The sequence below is a fragment of the Nomascus leucogenys genome, chromosome 9 (assembly GCF_006542625.1).
Source record: "Nomascus leucogenys isolate Asia chromosome 9, Asia_NLE_v1, whole genome shotgun sequence".
Lineage (NCBI taxonomy): Eukaryota > Metazoa > Chordata > Mammalia > Primates > Hylobatidae > Nomascus > Nomascus leucogenys.
The window spans coordinates 103,206,272-103,228,353 of record NC_044389.1 but is presented as its reverse complement, the minus strand read 5'-3'; the positions used below and the strand labels follow the sequence as shown (position 1 = coordinate 103,228,353).

The 22,082-nt window shown below is 40.6% G+C and overlaps 1 protein-coding gene across 1 annotated transcript in view; it reads right to left on the bottom strand.

Moving 5' to 3' along the window:
* Positions 1-22,082, bottom strand: part of UPF2 (UPF2 regulator of nonsense mediated mRNA decay) — a 120,325-nt gene that overhangs the window by 93,367 nt on the left and 4,876 nt on the right. Inside the window, exons 2-3 of the mRNA XM_030819306.1 lie at positions 19,198-19,580; positions 13,183-13,962 (exon numbers count right to left, since the gene is read on the bottom strand). Coding sequence (XP_030675166.1) covers positions 13,183-13,962; positions 19,198-19,562 — 1,145 coding nt within the window. The 5' untranslated portion in view covers positions 19,563-19,580. The remainder of the gene's footprint in view (positions 1-13,182; positions 13,963-19,197; positions 19,581-22,082) is intronic.

The window sequence follows — 22,082 nt, the reverse complement described above, 5'->3', positions numbered from 1 at the left end:
CGTCTCTACTAAAAATACAAAAATTAGCCAGGTGCAGTGGCGGGTGCCTGAAATCCCAGTTAGGAGGCTGAGGCAGAAGAATCACTTGAACCTGGGAGGCGGAGGTTGCAGTGAGCTGAGATCGTGCCATTGCACTCCAGCCTGGGTGACAAAGCCAGACTCTTGTCTCATAAATAAATAAGTACTATAACAATTCAAGTAACAACATTTTCAATTTTCCAAATATTAGTTCCAATTACAAGTGCATCAGTACATAGATTCATGAAATCCAGTTATTTCCTCTTTTCAAATCTGGCCTATTAAAGTCTAAAATGAGAAATTTCATTCTCTTATGATTTAAATATACATTAGATATCATTCTACCAACACATTAGTAAAATGTTAAAATAGTTTAACCATAATAATCCAGGCCAAAAAGTGCTTCTCTAAAAATACTGTCATTAGAGAGCATGTTTCCCCCTCTTCAAACATTTGTTTCAGACTACTGTTACAAACACAAATCTTTTCAGTAATTTTGTGAATGAATTTTAAAAATTAAAACAAAAACCCATAGCATTTTAACATATTCATACCTATGAAAGACACAACATTAGCATTCTGAATGAGCTTGTTAAAACTTTTAATCAGAAGTTCTAATAGAACTCATTTTGGAAGTTAAAAGTCATTAAAAAAAATTTTTTTTTAATTTACTTTTATTTTTTGTAGAGATGGGAGTCTGGCGATGTTGGCCAAGCTGGTCTCGAACTCCTGGCCTCAAGCAATCCTCCCACCTCAAACTCCCAAAACGTTGGGATTACAGGTGTGAGCCACCACACTCGGCCAAAATTAAATAAAATACTCAAATAAGTAATGCTCAGAAGTAGGTTACTTAGGCTGGGTGCGGTGGCTCACGCCTGTAATCCCAGGACTTTGGAAGGCCGAGGTGGGAAGATCACAAGGTCAGGAGTTTGAGACCAGCCTGGCCAATATGGTGAAACCCTGTCTCTACTAAAAATACAAAAATTAGCCAGGCAGAGTGGCAGGTGCCTGTAATCCCAGCTACTTGGGAGGCTGAGGCAGGAGAATCACTTGAACCCGGGAGGCGGAGGTTGCAGTGAGCCAAGATTGCACCATTGCACTCCAGCCTGGGTGACAGAGCGAGACTCTGTCTAAAAAAAAAAGAAAAAGAAGTTGCAATGTAGGGCTGGGCACGGTGGTTCACGCCTATAATCCCAGCACTTTGGGAGGCCAAGGCAGGCAGATCACCTGAAGTGAGGAGTTCAAGGTCAGCCTGGCCAACATGGTGAAAACTCATCTCTACAAAAACATAAAAATTAGCCAGGCACGATGGTGGGTGCCTGTAATCCTAGCTCCTTGGGAGGCTGAAGCAGGAGAATCATTTGAACTCAGGAGGTAGAGGTTGCAATGAGCTGAGATTGCACCATTGCACTCCAGCCTGGGCAACAGAGCAAGACTCCCTCTCAAAAAAAAAAAAAAATCTGCAATGTATTAAGAAAAATGTTAACAGGTAAAAATTGAAGAGTTTATTCCATGGCACTTTAGTTGGAAAAAAATTAAAAAACAAAAACCGAAGAGTTTATTCTGAAACAAATTATATTAAAGGGATAATAATGGTTCTAAGAGATTTCAAAACCCCTAATGACAATTACTATGCAACATTATTTCATACTTGAAAAGAAATCGGAAAATATATCTCAGAATAACATAACCCAAAACTTTATTTCTCTTAACAAGTTCTGACATTTTGGTCATCCACAGAACAAACATCCAGTCCATTGAGATACATAATAATCACACTAAGGATTTCTAATATATAAGCAGTAGCAAGGTGATGACTACCTTATGAAAACAAAAATGAACAGTCCTTTTCCTCACTTTCACGTGTGGATTTGCCTGTGACTTTGCGCTGAGTCCACTAAAAGTGATTTCATTCTATGATGGTTCCCTGAGTCTGCGTTCCAGTTCCTCTCCAGTCCTGCTGGAACCAAACTAAAACTTTAAAGCTTCACTGATACTCCTTACCCTCCCCTTAATTCCATGGTCAAATGCATTAACAGCACTAACTTACCTAACTAATGAGTGTGTACTTAAGTTATTATTGAGTGAGAATAGTCCTCAAGAAAAGTTTAGATTTTGGGATTTGTTTGTTCATTTTATAGCTCCATAAGCCTTTTACTCCCATATTTTTTTATTATTATTATACTTTAAGTTCTGGGATACATGTGCAAAACGTGCAGGTTTGTTACATAGGTATACATGTGCCATGGTGGTTTGCTGCACCCATCAACCTGTCATCTACATTAGGTATTTCTCCTAATGTTATCCCTCCCCTAGTCCTCCAACCCCCAGGATTTTTTGTTTTGTTTTTAATGATATCTTACACCGAGCACTCAGTTAACAGGACAGAATACCAATTAATACAATATGACTTCTGTTATATATAAAACTGACATATGTAGCCATATATCCTTTCCTTGACATCTAAGTAATACACATTTACTGAACTGACTAAATCCACAGCATGCAGTAAGACAACATACAGACGAAGCAGAGAAATAACTCATTATAGTGCCTGAACATTTAAAAACCCAAGGATCAGCCAGGCACAGTGGCTAACGTCTGTAATCCTAGCACTTTCGGAGGCCAAGGAGGGTGGATTGTTTGAGCCCAAGGAGGGTGGATTGTTTGAGCCCACAAGTCCAAGACCAACCTGGGCAGCATGGTGAAACTCCATCTCTACAAAAAATACAAAAATTGGCCAGGCACTATGACTCACACCTGTAATCCCAGCACTTTGGGAGGCTGAGGCAGGTGGACCACGAAGTCAGGAGTTCAAGATCAGCCTGACCAACATGGTGAAACTCCATCTCTGCTAAAAATACAAAAATTAGCCAGGCATGCACCTGTAATCCCAGCTACTCAGGAGGCTGAGGCAGGAGAATCACTTGAATCCGGGAGGCGAAGGTTGCAGTGAGCCAAGATCGCACCACTGCACTCTAGCCTGGGGGACAGAGCAAGACTCCGTCTCAAAAACAAACAAAAAAAACACAAAAATCAGTTGGATGCGGTGGTGGGCACCTACAGTCCTAGCTACTCAGGAGGTTGAGGTGGGAGGATCACCTGAACCCAGGAGGTTGAAACTGCAGTAAGCCGTGACTGTGCCACTGCGCTGCAGCCTGGGTGACAGAGTGAGACCCTGCCTCAAAAAATAAATGAATAAATAAATAAACCCAAGGATCATTTAGAAATTCTAATGAAATTAAACGTTTAAATGTAGGTACTAAAAATGTCAGGGTATTTTTTGTAACTTTATGAAACTCATTGGAAAAGGTTTTCAGTTTAATTGTTTTTGAAAACCCATGTGAGGGAACTAAATATTATACAACACATCTGACCAACAACTATCTCTGCTTTACATCAATGTTATCAAAAAACATGACCAAAATTTCTCATGTGAATTCCATGGGAATGTATCACTGAAAATATAACCAAAATCAAGCTGAAAACATGATTTCATCACATATTTTAATTATTGCCTTTTTAGAAATATATCAATTACATAAAGCTGAATTTAAGCCATTCTTTTGAGAATGTCATAAAGTAGAGGTCAGCAAACTTTTTCTGTAAAGGGCCAAACAATACGTATTTCAGTCTCTGCAGACCATTTGGTCTTTGCTGAAACTACTCAACTCTTCTAACATAACACAAAAGCCGCCACAGACCATATGTAAACAAATGAGGGTGACTATAATAAAATTTTATTTATGAACACTGAAATTTGAACTTCAAATCATTTTCATGCTTCCCAAAACATTCTACTTCTGATTATTTTTCAACCATTTAAAAAAGTAAAAACCATTCTTAGGTGACAGGCTGTAGAAAAACTAGTCATAGGCTTAATCTGGCCCACAAGCCATAGTTTGCCAATGCCTGTCACACTACTACATGTCTTATAAATTAGTGCATTCCCTCCTGCAATATCACTGCACACTAGAGAGGTACTTGTCCCCTTTTACAGATGTAAACAGTAAGTAATGAGAACAAAATCAGTGCCAACTCTTATGCTTTGTTATAAAAATACAAAAAAAAAATTGCCCTACTTTCTGCAACATACGTGAGACATCACTGTCCAGAAGAATCTCTAAAGTACGTCAGTCCTTGATTTTATGGAGTGTTTTTTTTTGTTTTTGAGATGGATTCTCACTCTGCTGACCAGGCTGGAGTGCAGTGGCACAATCTCGGCTCACTGCAACCTCCGCCTCCTAGGTTCAAGCAATTCTCCCTGCCTCAGCCTCCCACATAGCTGGGATTATAGGAGCCTGCCACCATACCCGGCTAATTTTTGTATTTTTAGTAGAGACGGGGTTTTGCCACATTGGCCAGGCTGGCCTCAAACTCCTGACCTCAGGTGATCTGCCCACCTCAGCCTCCCAAAGTGCCGGGATTACCGGCATGAGCCACTGTGCCCAGTTGAATGTTTTTTATATTACTAATTTAATATTATAAAACCAACCAAAAAAAAAAAGTCAATTTCTGAGTCAAGGATTATACATCATAAATAAGAAAATTCATTAATGCCTAAAAAATTCTAATATTAAGAGAACTTTTTTCTTTTCCATTTTTTCATTTTTATTATTATTGACTTTATATTTCCTTCATTTTATTAATTTTTGCTTTGTATTATCGTAAAAAATAAATTTTATTTTTATTTTTTTAAATTTTTTTGAGACGGAGTTTCGCTCTGTCACCCAGGCTGGAGTGCAATGGTGCGATCTCGGCTCACCGCAACCTCTGCCTCCCGGGTTCAAGCCATTCTCCTGCCTCAGCCTCCTGAGTAGCTGGGATTACAGGCATGCGCCACTACGCCCGGCTAATTTTGTATCTTTAGTAGAGACAGGGTTTCCCCATGTTGGTCGAGCTGGTCTCAAATTCCTGACCTCAGGAGATCCGCCAGCCTCAGTCAAGCTACTAAAGTTTAAGAAGTTTAACATAAAAATTTATAAAATCATAAAAAGACAGAATAGACAAATTCTCATTCAAATGTCTTTCAGAAAGGTCAGGCAGGCAATCTATTAATAAAAGCTAACTAACATTTACTAAACACAATGTGCCAGACACTGTTATTAAGTGCTTTTACACATATGAATTCACTACATGACTCACATTAATCTCAGAGTTACAGAACTATTGTTATGCCCATTTTACAGATTGGAAAACTGAAGCACAGAGATGCTAGGTAACTTGCCCAAAATTGCAGAATGTGCAAATGACAGTGCTCTAGCTCCAGAGTCCACGCTCTGAAATATTGGACTATGCTGCCTTTCAAATTATAATTATCCACTTTGCACGTTATAGTGAAGTTAAAATGTCTCTCAAACACGTCCATGAAGGCAAGCCTTCACCACAGAACTGCTTATTTTATTTCCTCTTTTGGGTCCCTCTCTTGTTTCGATTTGACTTGGTAAATATTGAGTGGCTAGCGTGTATACTATACACTTCAAAAACAAGTGCTAAATGTAAATATGGATGGATATTATATAATTGTGAAAAGTACAGTATGAAGAGGAAGAAAAGAACCTGACTGTCACTCACTTTCCATGTTATATTGGGCAAGCCCTTTAATCCCTTTGTTTTACCATCTTCAAAATATAGGCATTTATATAATATAGGTACTGTTAGGATCAATTAAGATCATATAGGCCAGGTGTGGTGGCTCATGCCTATAATCTCAGCACTTTGGGAGGCCAAGGCGGGAAGATCACTTGAGCCCAAGATATCAAGACCAGCCTGGCCAACATAATGAGACCAAGTCTCTACAAAAAAAAAATTTTTTTTTAATTAGCCAGGTGTGGTGGTGCATACCTGTGGTCTCAGCGACTTGGGAGGCTGAGGTGGGAGATATTGAGGCTGCAGTGAGCTATGACTGCGCCATGATACTCCAGCCTGGTTGACAGAGCAAGACCCTGTCTCAAAAAAAAGGATCATATGTGTGATTTATTATGTTAACGTAAAATGGTATTTTCATGAGAAAAAAAGTGCCAAAGCCTAATATAGGAAAGGCAAGAACTTCAATGTCAAATTCTATTAATCATTAGCCAAATTAAAAAGGAAAATAGTCTTGACAAACATACAGAACATTCATTTTAACTTTGACCCTGTGCAGTCATACAAAATTATATATAACACATGGACAAAATCTTTAAAAGAATGATCATGAAGAAGACCCCAGAAAAACTGCTGGGTTTTATATCTCCTCCAGCATTCTGTCAAATTTTAATAAAAATTGGCCTTAGAATTATCTTAGATTTTCTTGGCTGGACGCAGTGGCTCATGTCTGTAATCCCAGCACTTTGGGAGGCCAGGGTGGGCAGATCACTTGAGGTCAGGAGACCAGCCTGGCCAACATGGTGAAACCCTGTCTCTGCTAAAATACAAAAATTAGTCGAGTGTGGTGGCAGGTGCGTGTAGTCCCAGCTACTCAGGAGGCTGAGGCAGGAGAATCGCTTGAACCCAGGAGGTGGAAGTTGCAGTGAGCCAGGATCGCGCCACTGCACTCCAGCCTGGGTGACAGAGTGAGACTCCAGCACAGTGGCTCACGCCTGTAATCCCACCACTTTGGGAGGCCGAGGAGGGCAGATTGCATGAGCTCAGGAGTTCGAGACCAGCCTGGGCAACACGGTGAAACCCTGTCTCTACTAAAACACAAAAAATTAGCCAGGCGTGGCGGCATGTGCCTGTAGTCCCAGCTACTTGGGAGGCTGAGGCAGGAGAATTGCTTGAACCTGGGAGGCGGAGGTTGCAGTGAGCTGAGATCACGCCACTGCACTCCAGCCTGGAGACAGAGGGAGACTCCGTCTCAAAAAAAAAAAAAAAAAATTATCTTAGATTTTCTTTTGGTTTCATTTTAGAATTAATTTGTTTATGGATGTCTCATAATCTTATAAAAAGACTCTAGAACATAGCAAAGCAAAACTGTACCCATTAAAATGGGTACTACTACTACAGCAAAGTCATTTAAACACAATTAGAATATCTAGGAGATAATTTTAGAGCTCTTAGAATATTACAGCTATGACACTAAATCTAAAGTACAGAGAAGTAACATCTTAATTGTGCTTAAATAGTACCAATTAATTAAACAACCTACCTGTGAAGCAAGGTACAACTCACCTGGAAGGAAAGTGAAAGTAAAAGCAGCACCATTTCATTATTGGCTGATGTGTTTCTAAGTTTCGATATCAGTCAATAATGCCTCAAGAATTAGCATTCATAAAAGAAACCTCAGACTTTTTTTTAACAATGGGCAGATGAAAAAGTCTGCATTCTACTTAAATGTTTTTTCCTGAACTTTGTCAACTCAACTGCTGTTAGACTAAGCCTGCAATCATGAGGGTACTAAGTCAGGGGTGCTAAAGAGAAACTTGTTACCACTTCCACCAATTAGGGAGAAAAAAAGGAATAAAGATACTTCGAGATTACTCAAACAGGAATTCTGGCCTACTACCTGAATTCATGATTTCACTATACTGAAAGAAACAAATTCTGTAACATAATTGAGTTATAGCCATGAAAATTAAATCATTTCTTCATCCAATTAAATGCCCAAAATATACTAATAGGACCTCTCTAATATTTCAAAATACAAAGCATTTCAAAGCATATAAAGTAAGAGCACTTGACATTATAAAAGGCAAAACTCACCGAGAAAGTAGGGCTATTAATTCCAAATAGGCAAATACTACTGCAAGATATTTTTAAATTTATAATAATTGTAACTCACCAGGTCAATCACTTAACCAAAATGTATAACAAAAAATAATATTCGGCTGGGCGTGGTGGATCACACCTGTAATCCCAGCACTTTGGGAGGCCCAGGCGGGCAGATCACGAGGTCAAGAGATCGAGACCATCCTAGCCAACATGGTGAAACCCCGTCTCTACTAAAAAAAATATATATATATATATATACACAGAACTAAAATTAGCCAGGCGTGGTGGCGCATGCCTGTAATCCCACTGTGAGCCTCCTTACTCGGGAGGCTGAGGCAAGAGAATTGGTTGAACCCGGGAGGTGGAGGTTGTGATAAGCCGAGACCGTGCCACTGCACTCCAGCCTGGGCGACAGAGCAAGACTCCATCTAAAAAAAAAAGATATTGGCCAAGCACAGAGGCTCATGCCTGTAATCCCAGCACTGTGGGACGCCCAGGCAGGTGGGTGGCTTGAGCTCAGGAGTTTGGGACCATCCTGGGCAACATGGAGAAATCCTGTCTCCACCAAAAATACAAAAAAAATTAGGCAAGTGTGGTGGCACGTGCCTATGGTCCCAGCTACTCAGGAGGCTGATGGAGGAGGATTGCTTGAGCCAGGAGGTGGAGGCTGCAGTGAGCATTTCAGCCTGCCACGGCACTCCAGCCTGGGTGACAGAGTGAGACCTTGTCTAAAAAAAACAAAATAAAATAATAAAAGATATTGAATAGAAGGCTTAAAGACTTTAACTACGTAGGAATCTTAAATATCAGCTAGCTTAGTTTTCTCGCTTTATCACACCTCAGGGAAACCTTACTGGAAGAACTATTGCCCGTTATTTAGTCCTATGATGTAGGAAAACCTCAAAACACCTACTAGATGAGAGGTGCAGTGGCTCACACTTGTAAACCCAGAAGTTTGGGAGGCCATGGCAGGAGGATTGCTTGAACCCAGGAGTTCGAGGCCAGCCTGGACAACAGTGTGAGACCATATCTCTATGTTTACAAAAATTCTTTTAAAGGTTGGGATGGGGGGTGGGCACAGTGGCTGACACCTATAATCCCAGCACTTTGGGAGGCCAAGGCAGGCAGATCGTCTGAGGTCAGGAGTTCGAGAACAGCCTGGGCAACATGGCGAAACCTCGTCTCTACTAAAAATACAAAAATTAGCTGGGCGTGGTGGCATGTGCCTCTAGTCCCAGCTACTCAGGAGGCTGAGGTGGAATTGCTTGAACCCAGGAGGCAGAGGTTGCAGCAAGCCGAGATCACGCCACTGTACTCCAGCCTGTGCAACATAGTGAAACCCCGTCTCAAAAAATTAATTAATTTATTAATTAAAGGTGGGGTGGCACTGAGCACAGTGGCTCCCATCTATAATCCCAACACTTTGGGAGGCCAAGGTGGGAGGATCGCTTGACCCCAGAAGTTTGAGATCAGCCTGAGCAACACAGGGAGCTCCCTCTCTATAAAAAAATTAACCAGGCATGGTAGCACGCGCCTGTAGTCTCAGCTACTTGAGAGCCTGAGGTAGGAGGATCCCTTAAGCCCCAGGAGGTCAAGGCTACGCTGAGCCATGATCACACGACTGCACTCTAGCCCAGGTAAGAGGGAGACCCTGTCACAAAAAAAAAAAAAAAAAAAAAAAAAAGCACACAACTACTGGATAATGACTGGGAGGGACAAAATGATCATTTTAGCAGAACACCATAATGTACCCTCACAGAAGGTAGGAAACTATCATTAGGCCAAGTAGGGATTGTGCACTAATCCATTCCTCATGTCTTTTTTGCTCAGTCACGTATCTGCATCTTCTCTATAGTGGCTGCTCAAGTTGAGGCCATCCTAAGGCATGAGTGATTTATTAAGCCATATGCCAATTATTTTCTACATGGTGATTAAGATTCTCACATCAATTCACTACATCTAAATAGGCAAAGTCTCCCATCATAAAAAGGCTGTGATGGCCGGGCACAGTGGCTGACGCCTGTAATCCCAGAACTCTGGGAGGCCAAGGTGGGCAGATCACCTGAGGTCAGGAGTTTGAGACTGGCCTGGCCAACATGGCGAAACCCCATCTCTACTAAAAATACAAAAATTAGCTGGGTGTAGCGGCGCAGGCCTGTAATCCTAGCTACTTGGGAAGCTGAGGTAGGAGAATTGCTTCAACCCGGGAGGCAAAGGTTGCAGTAAGCCAAGATCATGACACTGCATTCCAGCCTGGGAGACAGAGTAAGACTCCATCTCTAAATAAATAAATAAATAAATAAATAAATTGGCTGTGACAATACTAAGGTCAGTTTACACTACGTAAGTAAACTCCTCAAATAACTGTGGATTAATAGTTCTGTATCAAATGGATAAAAGTTTCTAGGAAAAGGACACAAAGCTGTATTCTTAACTATATCCTTTTCAAATTTTTATCAATGACTTGAATAATAAAATACAAGAGCTGCTTATCAAAGCTGAATGTGACCAGAAGATAAGCACTATTCAGTTTCTGTTTCGAGACAGGGTCTCTCTCTGTCACCCAGGCTAGAGTGCAGTGGTGCGATCATGGCTTACTGCAGTCTCGACTTTCCAGGCTCAACTGATCTTCCCACCTCAGCCCCCAAGTAGCTGAGACTACAAGCGCATGCCACCACACCCAGCTAATTTTTATATTTTTTGTAGCAATGGGGTTTTAGCATGTTGCCCAGGCTAGTCTCAAACTCCTGGGCTCAAGCGATCCTTCTGCCTCAGCCTCCCAAAGTGCTGACATTACAGGCGTGAGCCACCGCACCCAGCCAGTACTATTAATAATACACATGTAATCAATATCCAAAGCTTTCATAAAGCTAAAATAATATACCAAAAGCATCTAAATAAAGTTTAACAGAGATAAGCAAGTACACATTTAGGCTTTAAAAATTGTATTTCACTAGTTTAAGGTAAAGAAGAACAGGCTTGTCAGCAGTTCATATGAGAATAAAGCTTTAGTGCAGATAAGTTTAACAAAAACCAAAAGAACAACAAGGTAGCTATAAAAATTAAGGCAATTTTAGGTCACAGATAGAAAAGAATGCATCCAAAACAAGTATCCTAAGAGTAGTGAAGTGTCTGGAAATCATGGAGCAAAGTGAAAGAACTGGAGGTATTTAACATGGAGAAGAGAAAAGGGAAACATCACGGCAGTCTGAGTATCTGAGATACTGTCATGGGAATAAAAGTGGACACATATGTCCTCTATCGGTGTTCCTCAAACCATCTGTGGTAAAGCGCCACCTTTCCTTCCCCAACCATTGGACACTTCTGTAAAAACATAGTAAGAATACCAGGACCACTGAAAATTCCTATAAACCTTCTTTTTTTTTTTTTTTTTTCTTTTAGGACAAAGTCTCACTCTTGTCCCCCAGGCTGGAGTGCAATGGCACAATCTCGGCTCACTGCAACCTCTGCCTCCGGGGTTCAAGTGATTCTCCTGCCTCAGTCCCCTACAAGTAGCTGGGATTACAGCGGCCTGCCACCATGCCCGGCTAATTTTTGTATTTTTAGTAGAGACAGGGTTTCACCATGTTGGCCAGGCTGCTCTAGAACTCCTGACCTCAGGTGATCCACCCGCCTTGGCCTCCCAAAGTGCTGGGATTACAGATATGAGCCACCGTGCCCAGCCTGAAAATTCCTATAATAATTTCTAAATGCTCACTCTCACTTTCTGTGTTTCATTAAATTGTGAACAGGTCAAAAGTTCATAGATTTCCCACTTCAAGTATCTGTATTGCATCCATACCAGAAAAAAGAACCAAATCAAAGGGAACCATTTTGTGGAAAGTTAAATTTCCACCTGATGTAACAAAGAATTCCTAGCCCATAAGTGTTTCCAACAGTGCAATGGCACCGAGAGAACTGAGCTCCTTTGGGAAGTATTCAGAGGAAAAATAATCTTATCTGTTAGATAATCTATAAAATGTATTCCTACTTTGGAAAGGTGAATGGATTGGATTAAAACATCGTAGAATCTCTCCACTCTCCAAGATTCTGAGTCCAATCAAAGGCAAATACACACACATACACCCTCAAAGTAGCCAAGAACTAATCAATCATTAGCATACTATTAGCATACTCACAAATCAGTTATGATGTATTAGGTAGAATGTATGAGCGAAGGATTATGAAACTGACAAAGCATGCGGAAATCATAATTAAGCCCTAAGTAAGTGAGAAGTATGAATAAAGCACCACCATAATCCTTTTTAGTCCATTACTGATGGTACAAGTACATTCTCAGGTTGCCTCTTCAAAGTTTAAACCAGTCCTAGCAAACCAAAACACAAAACAAGGACAAGCCTTTTTCTTTTTCCTAAAAGAATTATTGATAACACCATTGCCATCTTAAATTCTCACCTCTGAGTGACCTTCAGCCACAAAGATTTAACTACACAGTCTCTACCTTGACCCTGCCCTAACTGTACTACTGGCATACACTACTCCTGTTCAATCTTCTGGTTAAGTCAATCATCTTCTAGTGGTAACTACTTAAACCACTCCTCCCCTACCACAGACTTATGAAACTAGAAATTTCTAATCAACAGTCATTTCAGATTCTCAACCATGCAATATAAATAAACAAATAAATAAATAAATATTAAAATAGTTTAATACTCAGCCATGCTATGGCTATTACCTCTTTTCTACACTCCCTCAGCTCCCACTCCAAAACCATCCTCCATAGAAATTGACCTAACGCCCAGCAACTCCATCAACTTCTAGCTTCTTGTTGTTCCTCAGGTACAAACACTACACAGTAGTCTACAATACCTTTTAACAATCAAAATTGGCCCCAAAGTCAGGTCTTTTCACCAATTACCACAGGCACAGTACATTCCTCCTTTAGAATTTTAAATGAATGCCCCCAGGAAGGAGACTCCTACAAATGAGTCTTGTAGTTGCATTTAAGAAATTTTTTCACAGCGAATTTTGTGCATTATTTCCCAAAACTCTAATCTGAAATACCACTGGTAATTAATGACTCATTTTCTTAAGAAGAGCAACAGTGACGTAAAGAACTTAAAATACAAAACAATGAAAGCAAACCTGTTATAGAGAGAACGTTAAAGCACACAGAAAAATATTAGCAGGTAAGTTTAAGTGACAGAAAAGGAAAATTTCCCCCTCAATTATTAAACAGTGTTTAAAATCACAGGAAGAATACACATCCACAAAGCGAAAATCACCATCTACCTGGCAGATTTTTTTTTAAATCAGAAACAAAATCTATTGTAGACTCAATTAAAACATGAGTACTCAGACTGTTCTACTTTGAAATTTTCCTGGAATGTTAAGAAATCACCTGTAAGGAGCCCTTTTCCATAAGTTCTTTCAGTGGCATGAAGACTTTAAACATTTTTAAGTATGAGCTCCAAAATAAATTCTCAACTCTGAGAAACATTTGAAAATCACCTGTTTTGTCTCTCAGTATTCTGGAGCTCCCTGTGGTCCCTTTTCAGGTGTTTGGTCAAAGACGTAAAGTACTCTTTTAAAAGATTCTGGAAGGGCTGTTGTTTCTCTGGACTAATTATCTCACTAGGAGGAAAACTCAAATTAAACTTCTCTGCAGCACTCTTTACTTTTCTTGGTACAAGTCCAGCAATATCATCTCCACAATGTCGACAGAAACTAATCACTACAGAGACATGGGTGTGGGACTCCCGATCAGCATTAATAATATTTTTTAGCTGTTCATAGATTAAGGAAAGACCTTCCTTGTCAGTGAAAATCCCAACTATTGTCAATTCTGCAATAAAACGCAAATCAGTTCTTAACTTGGTAATGTTAGGTGTTTTCTCCTCTTTCCTTGCTTCAAAATGTTTTTTCCAGACCTGAAGAAGTGATGGGGCAAAGTCAGCATAACGCTGGTGAAAGAGAGAGCAGAGGTGCACAGCACAGTTCACATCAGAGATTTTTAGTTTTGCTTCCACGATAGAAGCTACAGCTTCGGCAATGTATTTGCTTAAATTTAGGCCATTAAAATCATGGGACAAGGAGTCTCTCTGTTGTTCCGTAATAGTTTTTAGTTTCTTGACAAAAGCAGTATTTTTCTTCAAACTTGAGTCAAGGCGGCTAAAGAAGTTTTCCTCTGGTCGGTTGTCCGGAGCATTTTGGTTTTTGCTACGAAGTTCCTTTCTTAAATGATGTCGTTCCCAAGCTTCCTGATGAAGCTGAATGGATTCTTCTTTTTCTCTATATAAAAACAAACAAATAAATAAAATACTCTCTATATTTTGAAGCATTATACACAAATCCCCTAAGAGTAAAAAGCCAATGAAAAAAAATTATCTAAGTATAACAATCTACAAGATTCAAAAGGCCTTTCACTACTTTTAAAGACATTTTACTGGCCGGGCATGGTGGCTCATGCCTGTAATCCCAGCACTTAGGGAGGCCAAAGCAGACAGATCACCTGAGGTCAGGAGTTCAAGGCCAGCCTGGCCAATATGGCGAAACCCCCACCTCTACTAAAAATACAAAAATTAGCTGGGTGTGATGGCGCTCACCTGTATTCCCAGCTACTCAGGAGGCTGAGGCACGATGCTTAAACCCAAGAGGCAGAGGTTGCAGTGAGCCAAGAACGTGCCACTGCACTCTAGGCTGGGCGACACAGCAAGACTGCGTCTCAAAAAAAAAACAACAACAAGAAACCACATAGACATTTTACTAATGACTAACGATATTATCTTAATGAGAAGCCCAGTACTGTAGGTTGATAACAAATGTCGTAGAGTTGAGGATACTGACTAGATTAAAATTAAAAATCATTCTGCCAACTGGCAAGCTAACTAGGTAAGACATATAATGCTACCATGAAAAATATAGTATGTTTGGGAAGGATATAAAATGTGAAACAAAAGCAATGGGCAAAGAGAAAAAAAAAACAATTATCCACAAAGAATTACTTAAAGAATTAGCACTATAAGACCAGGTGTGGTGGCTCCCAGCACTTTGGGAGGTGGGTGGATCACCTGAGGTCAGGAGTTTGAGACCAGCTTGGCCAACATGGTGAAACCCTGTCTCTACTAAAAATACAAAAATCAGCCAGTCATGGTGGTGGGCACCTGTAATCCCAGCCACTTGGGAGGCTGAGGCAGGAGAATTGCTTAAACCTGGGGGTCGGAGACTGACGCTGCAGTAAGCCAAGATTGCACAACTACACTCCAACCTGGGCAACAGAGCGAGACTCTGTCTCAAAAGAAAAAAAAAAGAGAATTAGCATTATAAAAGAACGCATTAAAAATGTCTTGAGGCCCAGGCGGTGGTTCACGCCTCTAATCCCAGCACTTTGGGAGGCCGAGGCAGGCAGACCACGAGGTCAGGAGATGGCCACCATCCTGGCTAACATGGTGAAACCCTGTCTCTACTAAAAATAACAAAAAATTAGCAGGGCGTGGTTGCACGCGCCTGTAGTCGCAGCTACTCGGGAGGCTGAGGCAGGAGAATCGCTTGAACCTGGGAGGCGGAGGTTGCTGTGAGCCACGACCATGCCACTGCACTCCAACCTGTGCGACAGAGCAAGACTCTGTCTCAAAAAAAAAAAAAAAGTTTTGAAATGTTAGATATTGTTTTTCCATACTCGGCACATTAGCCAAACCTTTAACAAAGTACCTTGCTATGTTTGGGCTCTTAAAAATTCAAGTGATTTAGAAAATTTGGAAAGGAACCAGAAGACAACTATCAAATAAGAAACTTAATAAAAAGCTAGTAGACTCAGTTTATACTGAAAAGAATAACTAAAAACAAATATACCTATTTTTCCACTAAAAAGACAGAACAAGTTTAAATTGAAGAAGTAATAAAATAGGCAGGAGCGAGGGGCGACAATCCGATTTTGAAATTTATTGAAGTTTTTGAGATAACAAAATATATAACTTAAATCTCCACTTCGGGAAGCTGAGGTGGGAGGAGTCCAAGAGTTAAGACCAGACTGGGCAACATAGTGAGACCCAATCTCTACAAAAAATTTTAAAAATTAGCTGGACATGGTGGCACATGCCTGTAGTCCCAGTTACTTGGGAAGCTGAGGTGGGGGGAATCGCTTGAGCCCAGGAGGTTGAAGCTGCAGTGAGTCATGATCACACCATAGCTCTCCAGCCTGGGTGACAGAGTGAGGCCCTGTCTCAAAAAATTATACACATATCTATAAACCTCTAAAAAAGTAGATTTTCATCTTTCTGAGATAATCACCCCTGAATTACAAGGTAATTATTTGATTTTTCCACTAAAAGCTACAACATATTAACAGAAAGGTGGCCTCTATCACTGAGAACATGAACAGTTGAGTATCTCTTTGAAGTCTCCCAGCAACACACAAATACAAAATGAGCAGTGAAAGTACATTTTAAGAAAGTATGTACAAGGCCGGGTGCCATGGCTCACACCTGTAATCCCAGCACTTTGGGAGGCCAAGACAGGTGGATCACCTGAGGTCAGGAGTTCGAGATCAGCCTGACCAACATGGAGAAACACCGTCTCTACTAAAAATACAAAAATTAGCCAGGCGTGGTGGTGCATGCCTGTAATCCCAGCTACTCAGGAGGCTGAGGCAGAATGGCTTGAACCTGGGAGGCGGAGGTTACAGTGAGCCGAGATCGCGCCACTGAGTTCCAGCCTGGGCAACAAGAGTGAAATTCTGTCTCGAAAAAAAAAAAAAAAAGAAAAGAAAGTATGTACATACATTAAATAACTCAATTTTCAGCTGCACTGAAAACACTTTAAGATATAGAATGAAGTTTTTATGGGTAAATGCTATGATGCTTTAAAATACTCCAGGGGGAAAAAGTGGGTAATTATCGATGCCAGGTAGATGGGGGACTAGTTCACTATACTATTCTATATTTGCATACATCTGAAATTTTCCCAGGAGCTCAGGAGTTGAAGACCAGCCTGGGCAACACAGCAAAACACATCGCTACAAAAAATACAAAAATTAGCTAAGTATGGTGGTATGCATCTGTAGTCCCAGCTATTCAGGAGGCTGAGGTGGGAGGATCGCTTGAGCCCAGGAGGCAGAGATCACAGTGAGCCGAGACCAGGCCACCGCACTCCAGCCTGGGCGACAGAGCAAGACCCTGTCTCAAAAAAAAAAAAAAAAAAAAAAAGAATCTCTTAAGAATCATGGTTCTGAATATTCCAAAACTAGGCACTACCATAGCCTTGCAGACCTAAGGCTTCGTTCCTTATTAAAAGAGGTCCTGGCCAGGGGTGGTGGCACGAGCCTGTAATGACAGCTACTCAGGAGGCTGAGGCAGGAGGAATCACTTGAGCCCAGGAGTTGGAGGCTGCAGTACATTATGACGGAACCTGAGAATAGCCACTGCACTCCAGCCTGGGTAACAACACAGCAATGCACCCATCACCCCCACAAAAAAGGGAAGAAAGTAGAAGTCCTAAAGAACAACTCTTGAGAAGAAAGGGGCTGTTCTAGAGATCTATACAAAATCGTGCTTGCAAAAAGCTTTTTAAATTATATATTTGGCCACACACAGTGGTGTACATCTGTAGTCCCAGCTACAAGGGAGGCTGTAGTGGGAGGATCGCTTGAGCTCAGCAATTACAGACTAACTTAGACAAAATAGAAAGACACCGTTTCCAAAAAACGATTTTTTAGGCCAGGCACGGTGGCTCACGCCTGTAATCCCATAACTTTGGGAGGCTGAGGCAGGAGGACTTCTTGAGTCCAAGAGTTCAAGACTAGCCTGGGCAACATGGTGAAACTCTATCTACAAAAAGTACAAAAATACCCAGGTGTGGTGGCATGCACCTATAGTCCCCACTACCTGGGAGGATGGCTTGAGCCCGGGAGGTCAAGGCTGCAGTGAGCTGGCATTGCACCACTACACTCCAGCCTGGTTGGAGTTTGTTGAGTTCTTGTTATGTTACCAGGCACTGTACAAAATATATTAGCAAATATCCTTAAGACAGTACCGATGAAGTTAAATTCTACAAGCCTCATTTTAGAGATCAATAAAATGAAACTTAAAAAGGGTAAGCTGCCCTCTTAAATTAAAAAAAAATTTTTTTAATTAAAAAATAAATAAGCTATATATTTATTCTTTCTCTTATTTTTCTTCATAGAGACAGGGTCTCGCTATATTGCCGAGGCTGGTCTTGAACTCCTGAGCTCAACCAATCCTCCTGCCTCAGCCTCCCAAAGTGCTGGGTTTATAGGCGTGAACCACCATGCCTTGGCCTAATAAGTTTTATATTTAGAGAAGAGCTTATGCTATTCAACAACAGTCACTGCTGATGCATCTCTGGTGTTTTTCCTATAAGAACTACATTTTTCACTAGTTTATTATTTACTTGCACAGATTTACAAGGTTAAAAATAGATTTAAATAAAGATAAGAATGGAAGGCATTGTGGAATTGTGCTTAATGAATAGTCAAAAGTTTTAAAGTCAGGCCAACCCAGCTTTAAGTCCCAACAGCTCTACTATTTGCTGTGACCTTAAGCAACTTACCCTCCTTAAGCTTCATTTTATTAATCTGTAAAATGAGGATCATAAAACTTACTTCACTGGGATTGTTCTAAGGATGATGCTAATATGTTCTGTACAATGCCTGATACATAAGAACTCAACAAACATCAGCCAACTGAAGGTTTTCAATTTTTTTAAAAAATGGAGTATTATCATACCATGAAAAAAAGTATTTTATTATTATTATTATTACTTTTTTGAGATGCAGTCTTGCTCTGTTGCCCAGGCAGGAGTGCAGTGGCACAATCTTGGCTCACTGCAACCTCCGCCTCCTAGGTTCAAGCAATTCTCCTACCTCAGCCTCCTGAGTAACTGGGACTATAGGCACGTACCACCATGCCTGACTAATTTTGTATGAAAAAAAGTCTTTAAAAAATAAACAGCCGGGTGTGGTGGCTCACACCTGTAATCCCAGCACTTTGGGAGGCAGAGGCAGGTGGATCACCTGAGGTCAGGAGCTCAAGACCAGCCTGGCCAACATGGTGAAATCCCATCTCTACAAAATACAAAAATTAGCTGGGCATGATGGCAGGTGCCTGTAATCCCAGCTACTCGGGAGGCTGAGGGAGGCTGAGGCAGGAGAATCACTTGAACCCAGGAGGTGGAGGTTGCAGTGAGACGAGATGGTGCCACTGCACTCCAGTCTGGGCAACTGAGCAAAATTCCGTCTCAAAATAAATAAATAAATAAATAAATAATAAAAACAGATTATCCAAGACCTCAAACAGTACTCATTAAAGATTGTTACTATTATTTAATTTGAATAATTAACGCACCTTAAGCATGCCTCTAGTCAGTGAAACTAACGGAACAAGTAAATTAAGATACTCCCAATTCTTAAAGAGCTGCACCCAGGACGCTATATTTCAAATAATGTTTTTTTCCCAAAATATTCCAATCTTCCCATTCCCTTGTATCAATAAATACAATCAACTGCCTTACTTCATCTGAGCAGCTGCTTCTTCTTCTTGCTGACGTTTGGCCTGCTCTTCTTGCTTCTTTCTCTCTTCCTCTTGATGTTTCTTTTTTTCTTCCTCTTCTTTTTTCTTTGATTCTTCCTCTGCCTTCACCTTTTCTTCATCTTTTTTCTTGCGTTCCTTGTCTTCCTTTTTTCTCTTATCATCTTCCAGTCTCTTCTTCTTGTCTTCAGGGGCCTTGCTGACCTCCTTCTTGGCAGTGAGCTTGATATCGTCTTTTGGCCTCTCCTTGCTGCTCACTGGCCGCCTTTCACTGCAGTCTTTTTCCTTGTTATTTGGTAAAGAGTCTTTTTCTTCCATACTTGCTGGCTTTTTACGCTCAGCTGGCATTATGTGACCCAGGACAATCTGTAAGAGGGAAAGAATGTCAGTACCGTAGATGCAGTGACTTTTTAAAATGATATCACACTATTTTTTTAAACAGAACATATTAATGCAACTTGGCAATTGTAAAAGAGTAAAAACAGGCATGTAAAATGAATACTATTTCTGTGACAAAATAAGTTATTGGTCACATTCCAAATCCTATCATTATTAGTTAGGCCTATGTCTAAGTACTTGTTTTTTACTTTTTATAAGGAAAAATCCAAGCCCAGACAAAAGTAGAGAGCATAAGGAACCTCATGTACCCATCACTCAGATTCAGCCACGATCAACTCCAAAACAATATGTCATTTAATTGTAAATACTTCAGAATGTATCTGTGAACATTTTGAGTCAGCTTTAACCCTAGCATTTGACAACCGTGAAAGATGGAGGTTCACTATTTCATATAATATTCAATGTCAGTATTTCAGCTGAGAAAGGAAACAAAAACAAGCCCTTGCCTCCTATATGTCAACAGACAAAACAGAACAGCGGACTCACGAATCTCACTTCATTGCTCTAACCTTATCATCAAACTTTCAGATACAAAAACTGTTAACTACCTCAAATTAAACTAGACTTTTAACTTCTTCATCTGTATTAGTTAAAGTTAATTTATAAATAAACATGAACCTAAAATCCGTATGTTCTGTGCTATATCTGTCAATATACAGTAGCTATTAGCCCACGGTTTCTAAAGTTCAGCACCATTGACAGTCTGGGCAAAACACTTCTTTGGTTTTAGAGGGAAGGGGTCACCATGTGCTCTGTAGGAGGTGTTTAGCAGTGTCCCTGCCTGCTATGCAGTGCATACAAGTAGCTCCTCCCTCATTTTGACAACCAAATATAACTCCAGACATTGCTAAATATCCGTTGGAGACAAAATTATCACCCAAAAACTCTGCACTTGTTATATGTGCTTACTTAAATATAAATTAATTAAAATTAAATAAAATTTGAAATTCAGTTCTTCAGTCAGTATCTGTATTTCAAGTGCTCAATTCCACATGTGACTAATGGCTTCCATACACAGCAGGGCAGATACAGAACATTTCCACAGAAAGTTCTATTGGATAGCATTGGCCTATAGTACAGGCTTATAGTTAACTGAAAGTAACTGTGGAACAAAAAACTATACAGAAAAATTCTGAATTTTTCTTTTCTAAAAATATATTTCTCTACTCAGAACTAATTGTCTAATTTTTTTTTAGGCACAGTGTTTCACATTTTAACTCCTAAATTATCTAAGAGTTGTATATAAGAAAATCAAAATTCGGCCGGGCACAGTGGCTCATGCCTATAATCTCAGCACTTTGGGAGGCCGAGGCAGGCGGATCACCTGAGGTCGAGAGTTCGATACCAGCCTGACTAACATGGAGAAACCTCGTCTCTACTAAAAATACAAAATTAGATGGGTGTGGTGGCACATGCCTGTAATCCCAGCTACTCGGGAGGCTGAGGCAGGAGAATGGCTTGAACCCGGGAGGCGGAGGTTGTAGTGAGCCAAGATCACGCCATTGGACTCCAGCCTGGGCAACAAGGACAAAACTCCGCCTCAAGAAAAAAAAGAAAATCAAAATTCTATTTTAGAAGTAGAAAATTAACGAAATTTCTTAGTTTTTTGTTTTCTTTTTGAGACAGGGTCTCACTTTGCCGCCCAGGCTGGAGTGCAGTGGCACAATCACAGCTCACTGCAGTCTCGATCTCCCCGGCTCAAGTGACCTACCTGCCTCAGCCCCCCAAGTAGCTGGAACAGTAGGTGCTCAAAACCACATCCAGGTAACTGTATTTTTAGTAGAGATGGGATTTCCCCATGTTGACCAGGCTGGTCTCGAACTCCCGAGTTTAAGTGATCCATCCACCTGGGCCTCCCAGAGTGCTGGGATTACAGGCACGAGCCATTGTATTTTTGAGCCTTAGTGTTTTTGTTTTTCTTTTTTTTGAGTCTCGCTCTGTTGCCTAGGCTGGGGTGCAGTCGTGCGACCTCGGCTCACTGCAACCTCCAACTCCCAGGTTTAAGTGATCCTCCCACCTCAGCCTCCCAAGTAGCCGAGATTATAAGTGTGTGCCATCATGCTCAGCTAAGTTTTGTATTTTTAGTAAAGACGGGTTTCACCATATTGGCCAGGCTGCTTGAATTCTTGACCTCAAGTGATCCACCTGCCTTGGCCTCCCAAAGTGCAGGATTACAAGCATGAGCCACAGTGCCCGGCCAGCCCTTAGTTTTTTTTTTTTTTTATTAAAAGCAATAGTATCCTTAAATATTTTCAAATATAGGTTTTAAATTACAGCATTTAAAACTAGGTTACCAAAAAAAGCATTTGTAATATTGATATTTTTAAAATACAAAAATACTTTACTTCAGTACTCTAATAAAATGTTAATATCACAGAAGGCAACCTAGGCCAATAGAAACACTTTAATTTTTGCAGGTACATGCCATAGCCTGTACCTTCTCATAACTACCTTTTCCTTCTACTTTTT